The following is a 13,679-nucleotide window of genomic DNA, read 5'->3' as shown; positions in this document are numbered from 1 at the left end:
AGAGACAACTCTTCAGAGTCCCTTGGACAGCAAGAAGATAGAACCAGTCAATCCTAAAGGAAATCAACCTTGAATATTTATTGGAAGGACTGGTGCTGAAGCTGAAGCTCCAATACTCTGGCCACCTGATGTGAAAAGTTGACTCACTGGCAAAGACCCTAAGGCTGGGAAAAATTGAGGGCAAGAGTAGAAGGGGGTGACAGAGGATGAGATGGTTGGATGGCATCACTGACTCAGTGGACATGAGTTTGAACAAACTCAGGGAGATAGCTATCAACAGAGAAGCCTGACGTGCTGCAGTTCGTGGAGTTGCAAAGAGTCAGACATGACTGAGCAATGGAACAACAAATATGTGTTAGATAAACACACAGATGAATGGGTAAAGAAAACATGGGCTATACATGTATATATGTGTATAAATATATTTATTATACACACACACGATGATGGATAAAGAAAATAAGGTGTGTGTACCCATAAGTATATACATACTTATTATACACACACATATTATATAGACAATTACATACACACAATAGAATATTATTCATTTAAAAGGAGGAGGAAATCCTAGGACTTAAGACTCCACACTTCCAATGCAGGGGGCATGGATGTGATCCCTGGTTGGGGAACTCCAGCATGTCACATGGTCAAAAAAAAGGAAATCTTGCCATTTGTGACAACATGGATGGATCCTGAGGGTATCATGCTAAGTGAAATAAGTCAGACAAAGACAAATGCTGTATAATCTCATGTACATGTGGAATCTAAAAATAAAACAAAAAAAAAGAGTAACTGAACTCATAGATACAGAAAGATTGGTGGTTGTCAGAGGCAGGCAAAAAGGGTACAAAAGAGTTGGTCAAAAGGTACAAACTTCTAGTTATAAGATAAAATCCTAGGTATATGATGTACACCATGCTAACTATAGTTAACAATACAGTATTGAATATTAGAAAGCTGTTGAGAGAGCAGATATAAAAAGTATAATTCATTTAAAACTACTGAAAGAAATTCATATTAGAAAAATAAGATAATGGATCCATCATGGAACAAAAAATTCAATGTTGTGAAACTAATAAGGAAAAAAGGGGAATATTAAGTTTTCAAAGACTAGAAAGAATCCACACAATTTCACAGTACACCTACTTACATGGCATAATAAACTCCTGTGAGAAGTTGCACCATAAATTCGGGATCCAACACTATTCGACCACAGAGTTCCTTCCACTGTTTTTCGTGTTGCCGTGGAAACCCACTCACACAAACCCTAGGAAAATACATTACTTAAGTGTGATTTGCTGATTCATTAAATAAAATATTTTTGTTTTTATAAGTTCACATATTCAACACTTACTGAAATATTTTTTAAGTACTTGTTATGTGTCAGTCACTACAATGGGCCTATGCATACAGTTGTAAATAGGTAAAAAGATAAAAAAAAATCTATACTCTCACAAAACACACATTCTAGTGGACTATAGCAATAAAAGCAATGAAATGAAAAAGTGAAAGTTGCTCAGTCGTGTCCGACTCTTGGTGACCCCACAGACCCCACCAGGTTCCTCTGTCCATGGAATTCTCCAGGCAAGAATACTTGAGTGGGTAGCCATTCTCTTCACCAGGGGATCTTCCCAACCCAGGGATCAAACCTGGGTCTCCTGAATTATAGGCGGATTCTTTACTGTCTGAGCCACCAAACAAGCCCTCAAAGCAACACCTTTTCTCAAATAGGTATCTCTTTCATAATCCTCCTTCTCCCTCTTCACAAAAGAAATGCATAACTTTCACACGTCCCAAATTTTATCAGGATGGATTAGTGGATGATACAGAATTCTCAAAACAAATTTAAAGTGTCATAAACAATCCTCTATTTTCCATCTCATTAAAAGATGCTTCCAGAAAAGTTATGTTTAATAATTAGCAGAGATGTTACATACCTCTACTATTTTAATAAATTAATTTATTAGAATAACTGCAATGGTGAGTTCAGAAGAAATTTTTTAGTGTTTAGTGCATTTTGGTCTCTGGCAATATTTTTATATTTTAATTTACATATTTTCTTTGTGGCAGAGGTTTATAATTAGTTGATCAATAAAACATCTTTACATATAACGGCACTATATTAGGACAAAATTTATGTGGATAAAGTGCAATAGATACTCAATTTTAAGGAGAAAGACTACTAAAGAAAGACTATTTTTCATTTATTCCATATATGGATGATGGTATCAATTAGATCACTGTGTATTTACATGATATACATTTAAAATAGCAATTAACAATTATTTATTATGTTAATACCTACATACTGGAAATCATATAATTTACAACTATTTAAAAAAGAATAAAAAAGTTAAATGTTAACTTTAATGTTTAATTTAAATGTTAACTTAATGTATAAAGGCTATAAAGTTTTTCAAAATTCATTAGGGGATATGTGAGTAAAAATTTGAGGACTACTAAACTCTATCATTTGTTATTAAGGAACTCTGTAAGATGCCATACTAAATGTTACCTATTAGAGATATAGCAAATTTGCTTAATTGAGCCAAAAATAGTCATCTATAAATAAATTTACCTGTAGCTATGCAGTAAGTGCTTAAACAACATACTCTCTTGATAAGAACATGTAGGTTAGAATAGATACATGTGTATGTATGGCTGAGCTCCTTCCCCTGTTCACCTGAAACTATTACATTGTTAATCAGCTATACCCCAATACAAAATAAAAAGTTTTAAAAAAACAAACAACATGTAGATAAGAGACAAGAATTCTGTTAGTCATTAATCTTGTTATTATACACAAGTGGAAATAATACACTTTAAAATAATCTACAAATCTATAAATCAAATTAGCAACTAATTTAGATGGGCCTACCTCCAATTAGCAAAAGTGAGTTTTGTTATAAATAGGACCACAGTTTCTTCTCAGTAATACACCAGTATGAACCTGTGCAAAGCATTTGTAGTAGTGGTTGGGGGTGGGGCATGCAGGGCTGATCCTCATGATACCTTCCTGGTATTGACACCCTTATGTCATCCCCTCCTCTTGAGCATGGGTGGAACCTCCGATTTGCTTGTAACATGGCAAAGGTGATATGATTTTCATGCATATATGTACATGATTATGTGATTATATTACATAAGACTGTAGTGCAACATCTCTTATTTCTCTGCTTTGAAGAAGTGAGCTGCCATGCTGTAGGCTGCCTAAGTTGGGAGGCTCACACGGCAAGGAACTGACACTGGCCTTCAGCAGACAGTCCATACAAAATTGAAGCCCTTAGTCCTACAACTATAGGAACTGAATTCTGCCAAGATAAGCATATAATTCCTCAAATGAACCTCAGATAAGATGGCAACTCCAGCGGACATCTTAACTGCAGCTTGTAATACCCTAAGCAGAAGGCCCAGCTAAGTGACACTTAGATTCCTGACCCACAGAAAACTGAAATAATAAATGTATGCTATTTTAAGCAACTAAATTCATGGCAATTTGTTATGAGGCGATAGAAAAACTAATACAGCATTTAACTTTCAGGGGGTAGAGAAGGCTCACCCTTTTTATTTGCATTTCCTCAAATACAAATCAACCGGGCAGGATAAATTGAGTGTTCCTTCTGTAATTAAAATTCCCCTCCTCTGTCTCCAAACCCATTTATATTAATTTTTTTCAATGGTGGAAATAAAAATTTTAGTTCAGGTCTGTTCAAATTATTAGAAATTCTGGTTTGGTAAAGATTAGAATATACAAATATAAATGAGATATACACATAATTCATGCTACTGCTAATCTTATCCAAAGAAGAGACAGTTATTTGTGAGATACAAAAAGGAAAAAGTTCACATTTCTTTACTTTCTCTATACAGAAGACTATTTATTCAAAACACTCAAAGTAATTTATAAAAACTGGCATCCAGGCAGTGATCCAGTGTAACAATAAACCACCTTGGACCTAAATCATCTTGGCTTAGCTTGATGTTGAGCCACAAAATACTTCTTTAATACTGAAGTATTTTCAAGAAGTCATGCTGTATGAGGAATGATAAGGAATTCCTACAGGAATGTAAGTTCCCTGAGTTTTATTTACTGCTGTATCACCAGGGGTTAGAACAGCGCCTACCAGCGAGAATGTGCTCAATAAAAATGTATGAAATAATATAAGTATTCTGCTTACCTGGAGCCCATTCGGCAAAGAGACTGGTAAGATGAAGCAGGCATATACACAATAGCAGAATTATAACATAACATGAGAAAACTCAGGACTTCAAACCTAGAAAAAACAAAAACAAGGAGAAAAAGATCACAAATAATTATTTCTACTTACAGACTGTAGTAAATGATTTCTTCATTGGATGGTTATAACAACGCCTTAATACTGACTTTAATTATTTCTCAATCAGATGATTGTAATATCCTCCTCAATAATTCCCCTATTTCCACTTGCCTTATTAAAGGTCATAGCACTTGCTGCCATCTTTATTTTCTTCCTCAAAAATCCCCATCATGCTTGAATAGATGACTCCTCTATCTGCATTAATTCACTGTTACTATTGACTGCATCGTAAAGCCCAAACTCATCAAGGCATACAAGGTCCTTTAAAAATCCACCCTCAACCTACCTCTCCAACCTTATTTCCCTCCACTGTCTACCACATACACCATAGGATAACAGTTTTCCTATATCATTCCATGAATAATGCCATAATCTTTCATAATTCCTTGTTTTACTGATGCTACCCTTTCTTACTACAACACTTTTCACTTGGAAAACCCCTACCAAGGTTTCAAATCCTGGCTCAAATTTTAATTTCAGACATAAAGACATTCTTAATTCTCCCAACTAAAACAAACAAAAACTGTTCATTTGTATAGCTCTAATACAGTATTTATCCCACTAAATCAGTTCTCTGTCTCTACCTCTGTTTTATCCATTCAGTAATAAGCAACTTTGGGACAGAGACCCTAATTTACTCATCTCTAACTCTAGTGTCAGACACAGTGTTTAAAATATTATTATTGCTCAAATAATTTTTACTGAATGAATAAATGAATGCTTTCTTAATCTGTACAATCACTAAGAAAGTGGCTCCTAAGCCTGAATGCACACTATAGTTATTTCAGGACATTTTGGAATAATATATTCCTGTGTCTCAACACAGACTGACCCAATTAGAATCTCTGAGGGCAGGACCCAGGAACACAGTACTTCTAAAAAGCTTTCCATAGGCAGTGAAGAGTATATTGAAAGTCTTTGTGCTACTTCTGAAATATTTTAAGTCAGAAATTATTTCAAAATGAAAAGTTAAAAATTGAGTTCAAAGTATGACACAGAAGCAGTTCACATCTTCAGATCCTTTCTCCTTCTCTATGCTGCTAGGTTCATTGAAGATTTATTTTCTGAAACTGAAGACTTATTTTCTGAAAGGATAAAAGAGAAATTTCTACCAGGGAACCACCAAGCACAATTATGGTTTGGGCTGGAGTGGGGAGGATGGGAAGATACTGAAAATAGAAAACTTAAGTAGAATAGGTCTTACTGGATACTGAGACCTCAAGTTTTCCTTCCCCACTTGACCATCAGAATGCTAGCAGGCCTCTGGTTAAGAAACTAGAAGAGTTTTCTTTAGAGAATTTGAGCACCCTAAAAGGAAAGACTTAAAGATACGGACTTGGGAAGTTCCCCAGATGAATGGCCCAGTGAGAAGTTGTGAAGTTCATACTCAATCAGCCCCTACCAACATGGTTTTGGCGTCTCATTTTTTTAAATTCCCTGCTCTTAAACATAAGTAGGGAAAAATGGATTATCAGACATCTGATGAACTTCATTAATAGAAAAATAAGGTCAAAATAAAGAAACAGGGGCAGGGGAACACAATTTGGAGCACACGATAAACATAAAAGAGAAAAAAATAACTTTAAATAAAGCAAATTATCATTAATATTCTAAAAAATGAGATGCTGTTTCAAAAATAAAAAAACAACAAAAAAAAATCCAAATAGGAACTATTTTAAAAGACCATTCAGAATATACAAAATATGATGTATTTTGTCCATATCTTTAAGTCTTTCCTCTTAGGGTGGTCAAATTCTCTTCCAGATATACAAAATATGATGACAGAAATTAAATACTCAGGAACAGAACTGGTGGATGAAGTTGAGGAAATACCATAAAAAGTGAAGCCAAAGGAAAAAGATACGGCAAATGGAAGAGGAAAGAGTACCACAACAGGAGCTCCAAATAATAAAAGCTCCACAAGCAAGATAAGAAAAGACCAAATAAATAAAGGACAAATAATAAAAGACTAGGTAAGATGGAGAGGCTAAACTAATTAACAAAAAATAATTAAGCAAAGTTCCCAGTCTGAAGGACATGAGTGTCCAAATTGAAAAGGCCCATGTACTGCTCAGCACAAACAGGAAATAAACTCACACCAAGAAATACCACATGGAATTTCAGAATACTAGGAACAAAGAATGAGGATACAGGGTGCAAGAAACAGTGGCTCCATCCACACAGGAAGAAGACAAAGGGAGTTCCCAGGGTAACAGTGAGGGGAAATACCAAGATAACAAGTAAACTCCGGGTAAAGCGGGAAACACAGGCCAGATCGCAGTAAGTCGAGGCTCTGCGAGCTCCTTTTTCAGGAAAATAAAATTGAGAAAATAAGTGGTATAAACAAAGTTTTGGAAGGCTACGTAAAAAACTGATAGAAAATTTACAGGGTTAAATTACAAAGCACATAGTAAACAAAGAAAACAAAAGGTCAAAGATGAACTTCAAGGAAAACAAAAAGATAGCAGGAGAGGAAAAGTAACCACTTACAAAGCTCAGCTCTGAATAGTTCTGGTGAGCAATGTTCATTCAAGGGGTTTCCCTGGTGGCCCAGTGGTTAAAGACTCCACAGCCCCAATGCAGGGGGCATGGGTTCAATCCCTGGTTGGGGAACTAAGATCCTGCATGCTGTACAGCATGGCCAAAAAAAAAAAAAAATCATTCATAATAATGAGAAATTTAAATAACGGATTCTCCAGAATTACAAGATAACTATACTGAGAAGAAAGGACGAGAGGTAACAACCTAAATTTTTATCTTTCATAGAGATAAATTATTAGATAATGCCCCAAAGTGAAACATTTTAAGGCAGTAAATTACTACGAAGATGGTAAATATTAACAGCAAGATTTTTCAACCTCAGCACTATCGACATTTTGGCCTAGATTGTTGTGGGGGGCCGGCCCAGGCGTGGTAGGACGCTGAACAGCACTCCTGACTTCTACACTTGAGATGCTTATAGCAGTCTTCCCTCCCACTCAGCTGTGACAATCAAACAAGTCTCCAGAGGATGACAAACGTTCACCGAAGGGGCAGAAGTGCCCTGGTTGAGAACCACTGGTTAAAAGCTGTTACATATAGGAAAGGAAAAGTGGAAGGCATGGGGAGCCAGAGACTGCAGTTTTTCTTAATAATCTCTAGAACTAATGCACGTTTAACTTTGAAAAAAAAGTGTGTATTTCTGATATAGCTGACTGTACAAAAAAGTAAAACATATAGCAGAAACAACAGCACAATGATATACCATTTTCCATACCCACTAAGATAGATATAAACAAAAAGATTGGGAAAAAAAGAGTAGGTAAAGACGTTGAGAAACTGGAACTATCACACATTGCTGGTGGGACTACAAGTCAACGTGAAAGTGAAGTCGCTTAGTCGTTTCCGACTCTTTGCGACCCCATGGACCGTAGTCTACCACGCTCTTTCGTCCATGGGATATTCCAGGCAAGAATACTGAAACGGGCTGCCATTTCCTTCTCCAAGAGATCTTCCCAACCCAGGAACTGAACCCGGGTCTCCCGCATAGTAGTCAGACGCTTTACCATCTGAGCCACCATGGTACACGATTCTGGAAAACAATTATGTCTCTTCTCATACCAAACGTGAACCAAAGTAATTACAGCTAGCTATTAAGTGTAAATTAACAATTTTAACATCTACAGTTTTGATTATTACCGGTTTTGTGCAGTGAATGTTTCCCTCTGAGGATGAAGATCACTGTAAACAACCCTGATGAGATCATGCTGACACAATGCCCCTTCTGTCAAGGCCATGGATCCAATTGTGGAGGGCTATAAAAACAAGGTAAAGTATGAGATTGTGTCTTTAAAATAAAGTAAAAATCTGTAACATAAGGATATTTAATTCTGCTTCAACAAAAGGCAATTCAGACCATTTCTTCTTCTCTTTCAAAACCTCTTCAATTTTTCAATTATGTATGTTCTATAGCTCCTTTTAAAACATATATACGATATATAAAACTAAAAATACACTGTTTTGGTTTTTGAAATATTATGGAATGAATCTATATTTAGGACACAGAAAAAGAAAAGTTGCTTAAAAGAATAAAGACTACAAATGCAATAACTTTAATTTGCTTCCAGAACTCAGAGCACTCTTGGGGACTATACATTCAAGCCCGGAGGTATGTCTAACTTCAGAGAGGCTGGTACTCTCATTAATCTTACATTAAGAAAGCAAGGTGTAGAGAGTTATAATTGCATACTACAAACAAGAATAAATATTATGATCAAAAGTCTCTTTAATAGTGACATAATTGATTTCATGTTTCTAAAGTTAGAACCATCAATTTGTAAATGTCTCACTACTCTCCATTTTATTTTATAACTTGATACACAGAACACAGTTAAAATCTAATATTCAGAAATGTTCTATGCTAAAATCAGCCTTGGTTAAGTAAGAGGCATTCTATTTCCAACGAAAAACAAAGTCCCAGGGGAATTAATTAAAAATAAATAGCTGCATTGAGCTATGAAGCAACTGGATACTGTTTGCTTTGAATCTAATTTTTAGACTACTAGTAAATTAGTTAATTTAAATGCTTTCCTCACAACTTTATGCACTAAAGGCCTGACAGACAAGAAGCTTGATTCATAACATATATCCTTAAAGAGAGCAGGCAGGAGTTCAGGTCAATAGGAGCCATCCACCTACATAATTATTAGTGTTCTCACAATCTTCAACCAAATAAATACTGGAAAAATCAGAAGTGTAAGGTTACTGAATATCTAGAATGCATCAATCAAACTACTTTAAATGGAAATGAAATAATTACTGTGTTAATATTCTTCTAAGTAGTTATTTTCCTAAAAAATAATAAAAAATCAATCTAACATAGATCATTTCTAATTAATATGGGTGATTTTAAAAATTTAAAGGAATATTTATAAAAATTCATATAATAGAAAAGACCAGCGATGATACTGGTAGAAGAATAAAAAAGAAATAAACCAGAACTAGAGGAAAATTTTCCAATAATTAATTTCTATCTCTCCTGACAACAGCTCAGCTTTATATCACTAATAACAAACATCTACATTTAAAGAAATAAATCTGTAAAGATGTGTTAGGAATAATTTATCTCTAGTAGAAACTGACTTTTGCTAAATATATTGATAATTTTAAAAAATTTTACCTCTCCAATCTTACTTACCTCATGGTATATTGATGGTTTGGATAAGGAAGGGATGGTAAAAGACAGAACTTTATTGTTTCCATCTTTATCAGCAATTTCCTACGGTAAAAAAAAAAAAAAAAAATCTAGAGATAATGAAATAGTCACACAAGTCTATTAAAAAAAATAATAATTGCTTTCTTAATTTAACAAATATATAATTGGCAATTGAGGAAGACTTTTAGAAATGGTAATAAAAATATTATTACCCTTGTGTATCTTTAACCAATTAGCAAATTTGAACACTTTGGTAGTTGACATGCTTTGGGAGACACTGAGAGATATAATAATACAATTAATCAAAAATACCATGAAAATAAAGACATGAAATAGGACACATATAAATCCTCACGATAAATTTGCAGGACAGCCAGGGAGATTACAAGTAATCACATCTTTTAGTAGAAACTAGCTGAATTTAAAAGATTAATGGAATGATAACAGAGACGATTGGCAGAGCCCTGGCCCTAGGATGACATGCAAAACTGTGAAGTGTTCCACATTTTTAGAATAGGAGAAAATATTTGCAAATGTTACAGATAAAATATACAAAAGCTCATACAACTCAAGAACAAAAAAACAAACAACCGCACTGAAAAAAGGGAAGACCTTAATAGACATGTCTCCAGAGAAGACATACAGATGGCCAGTAGGCACATGAAAAGATGCTGAAAGTGCAAGTCGCTCAGTCGTACCTGACTTTTTGTGACTCCATGGACTATACAGTCCATGGAATTCTTCAGGCCAAAATACTGAAGTGGGTAGCCTTTCTCTTCTCCAGGGGATCTTCCCAACCCAGGGATCGAACCCAGGTCTCCTGCATTGCAGGCAGATTCTTTACCAGCTGAGCCACAAGGGAAGCCCAAGAATACTGGAGTGGGTAGCCTATCCCTTCTCCAGGGGATCTTCACAACCCAGGAATCAAACCAGGGTCTCCTGCATTGCAGGTGGATTCTTTCCCAACTGAGCTATCAGGGAAGCCTCAACATCATTAATTTTAGAGAAACGCAAATCAAAACTACAACGAGGTACTACCTCATACCAGTCAGGATGGCCATCATTAAAAACTCTACAAATAACAAATGCTGGAGAGGGTATGGAGACAATGGAACCCTCCTACACTGTTGGTGGGAATATAAGTTAGTAAAGCCACTATGGAAAATAGTATGGAGGTTCTTCAGAAAACTAAAAATAGAATTCCCATATAAAAGATTAAAATTAAAGGTCTTAGCCAAGAGATCTACATTTATTAAAAGAAAATCTTACAATTATTCAGTAATAAATTAATGACCTGAAATAAGCTACATATTAACATAATTATATGGTACTAGTCCAAGTGATTAATCATAAGTTCATACTTAATAGTTTTTAGTGAACTACAGGAACATCCCTGTGATTTTTAAAAAGCATTTATCTTTCACTGAAAAGGTCATGGCATTTATATCTACAGTCTTTGGCACCTCCAGTCTTCTACAGGTATCAGTAAAAACCTGCCTACACACGCCAGCAATTAGAGGGGCGAAATGCCCCTCCTCCACCAATCCTTTTGTCTATGTCTTATTATCATCTGTTTCTTTTAAAACCATATTAGTATACATGACTGGCATAAAATCCAGAGAGAGACTACCCTTAGTAGACCTAAGAAGGAAGGTGGTCAGAGAGATGAGTGGTTGTACAGCATAAAAGGAAGAAACAACAATAAAAAACAACTATCATCACCAAAACACAAACCCAAAAGAACTTTCCTTGAGAACCAGTTTCTGAGTTTAACGTGTCATAGGAGAGTATCAGCTGCCTGTAAACAATGGCCATACCTCTAATTTTGGCAGGAAATTGGTTTAAAAATCCCTAGAGAAATCATTTAACCACTCTGTAGTCAAACTAGTTACCACATCCGAGCCACTGTGTCTCAGAGAAAGTCTATACTAAGATGAATGGGCCTGATTTAAGTTATGGGATAAAATTTTAATTCTTTCCCTAAATTTCAAATTAAGTCAAATACTTTTGATTTTTATCCAGGTATATCTGTGAAGAAGGTGTTAGGCTACTGAAGCAAGGGAGAAGTGTTGGGGTGAGAATAGAAGAAAAAAGAGAAATGAATACACCAAAGAAATCCAGGGTGGTAAGAAAAATTGAGAACCACAGAGATGAGAAACAAAGATATTAAGGGAATTAAAAGAAGATAGAAACCTGAGGTTATATTTATGATACATAATTGAGTGTTTTTAAAATAGTACACCATTTTTAAGATACCAAAAGATAATTAAACCATAGCACCAACAAGTACTGTCAAGAACTTATCAGGCATCCCAAAATTTTTTGCTTCATTTGTTCCACCACTGAAGTTTATTATACCAAACAATACAAATGAAAACTTACATCAATAAACATTTGCTAAGCACTAGAGACATGATGATAGATGAAACAAAATTTCCTATTTTCAAAGAAAAAAAATCAGGCAAGGTAGCAAAATAACTTTATACCTACACCAGCTTTTCATTAAAACTCACCTTTAATTATGATACCACTTCTATTACTACTACTACTACTTATAATAATAGTGGTAAATATTCAATAAACACCTCAGGCAACACACTGAGTTCTTCTAACTGCTTTTAATACTACTATCAATGTTTAATTTCTGTTTCACAGATGAGGCAACTGACATCAAGATATTATGTAACTTGCTTAAATTTAAAACAGCTAGTAAGTGGCAGGGCCTATTTTTAAACAAAATACAAGTGACTTCAAAGGTGAGGTTTCTTCCTTCAGATTTCAGTGATGGAAATGTTCCTTAATATTTTTAAAGAGATAATGCTTAAGAGAAATGGTGCAGAAGAATATTTTTTGTAGACTCAAATGTTTTGTGAGGTACTTTGGTTGAGGTACCTCTCATCTACATAGTTTTATTATGCGGAGTGTTTGTTTACAGGGTATACACAGAATACAAGAATTCAAGGGGTTGGAATTTCAACACCAATGTTCTAAATAGGACACCATGAGAAAAAAAAACCCAGAATGTTTAAGGTACTTAAGAATTTCTTAAAAGAAAACAATTTCATGAACAATACAGTATCAGATACATGATGTTTTATCAAATGATTATTAAAAATAAACTTAAAAATTTTTAATGCAAGGCGTTTACAAATATTAGTCAATTTAGAAATCAGAAAAATAAGCCATAAATTAATAATTTCATCAATTACAACAGCTTTACCTACTTTATAAAACGCATTACAAGCACACATTGAACACCTGTGTACTCAATTTAATTCAAATAAGTTAATCAATAGACATTTAAATTTCTTTTCCTCTAACTATTCTGTAAGTATTATTTCAGAGGACTTAAAAGAAAAAATTGACATTTTCCAAACTATTATTTGCCACTTACCAAATTGTAAATTCCTAACAGAAGTGCTTCAATGCAACCATTACTCTGTCTGTCTCGGCTAACTGTAAGCCGTAAATAAACCCACATCAATTCTGGCAAGAACTGCAGTGTGAACCTCTTAAGTCGAACTTCAGAGCTACGATAGAGCTCAAACAGCTGGTGGCAGACAGGCTCCAGGAGCTAAAAAGAAAATAAAGTGCATTAGCTATTTCCATTCTTTCGGCTGTAACTGTGTTTTTTTTAAGGCACATATACTTGTATTTTAAAAATAAATTCTCAATATTAATTTTTGCTTATTCGAAATCAGTGCAACCAAAACCTCAATCTCTATTTATACAGAAACTACACACTGAACTGACCAATTCTATAAGAAGTCGTTCATGTCCATGTTAATATCAACATCTCTTTCAACACACTATACTATTTAACTTCTTAGATAATCAGTCCTTTAACTAATATACTAGTTTATAGTTAGTGAGCTTCTTTTTCTGTTCCTACCAACCTTACAATCTTCCATTTTTAAAAATTTCTATTGGAAGAAAAGAATGTCAAATGTTATTGTTGGAAATAAACTTTAAATTTCAACTTTTTCAGTTCAGTCACTCAGTCATGTCCGACTCTTAGCGATCCCTTGGACTGCAGCATACCAGGCTTCCCTGTCCATCACCAACTCCCAGAGCTTGCTCAAATTCATGTTCATCAGTTGGTGATTGCCATCCAACCATCTCATCCTCTGTCGTCCCCTTCTCCT

At 34.8% G+C, this 13,679-nt stretch overlaps 1 protein-coding gene and 1 non-coding gene across 7 annotated transcripts in view; one reads left to right on the top strand and one right to left on the bottom strand.

Annotated features, from left to right (window-relative positions):
- FAM126B (family with sequence similarity 126 member B) overlaps positions 1–13,679 on the bottom strand; it is a 62,158-nt gene that overhangs the window by 19,026 nt on the left and 29,453 nt on the right. For all 6 annotated transcript variants that reach the window (XM_043910413.1, XM_043910414.1, XM_043910415.1 and 3 more), the window contains 5 exons: positions 12,929–13,108; positions 9,517–9,597; positions 8,019–8,134; positions 4,182–4,277; positions 1,154–1,270 (listed from right to left, as the gene is read on the bottom strand). In XM_043910413.1, the coding sequence (XP_043766348.1) occupies positions 1,154–1,270; positions 4,182–4,277; positions 8,019–8,134; positions 9,517–9,597; positions 12,929–13,108 (590 nt within the window). The remainder of the gene's footprint in view (positions 1–1,153; positions 1,271–4,181; positions 4,278–8,018; positions 8,135–9,516; positions 9,598–12,928; positions 13,109–13,679) is intronic.
- LOC122698973 lies at positions 9,943–10,044 on the top strand. Its single transcript, XR_006342476.1, has one exon. It is a non-coding gene; the product is annotated as a U6 spliceosomal RNA (small nuclear RNA).

The sequence above is a fragment of the Cervus elaphus genome, chromosome 8, assembly GCF_910594005.1.
Source record: "Cervus elaphus chromosome 8, mCerEla1.1, whole genome shotgun sequence".
Taxonomy (NCBI): Eukaryota; Metazoa; Chordata; class Mammalia; order Artiodactyla; family Cervidae; genus Cervus; species Cervus elaphus.
Note: the sequence above shows the minus strand (reverse complement) of the source record. Positions and strands in the feature narration are given on the sequence as shown.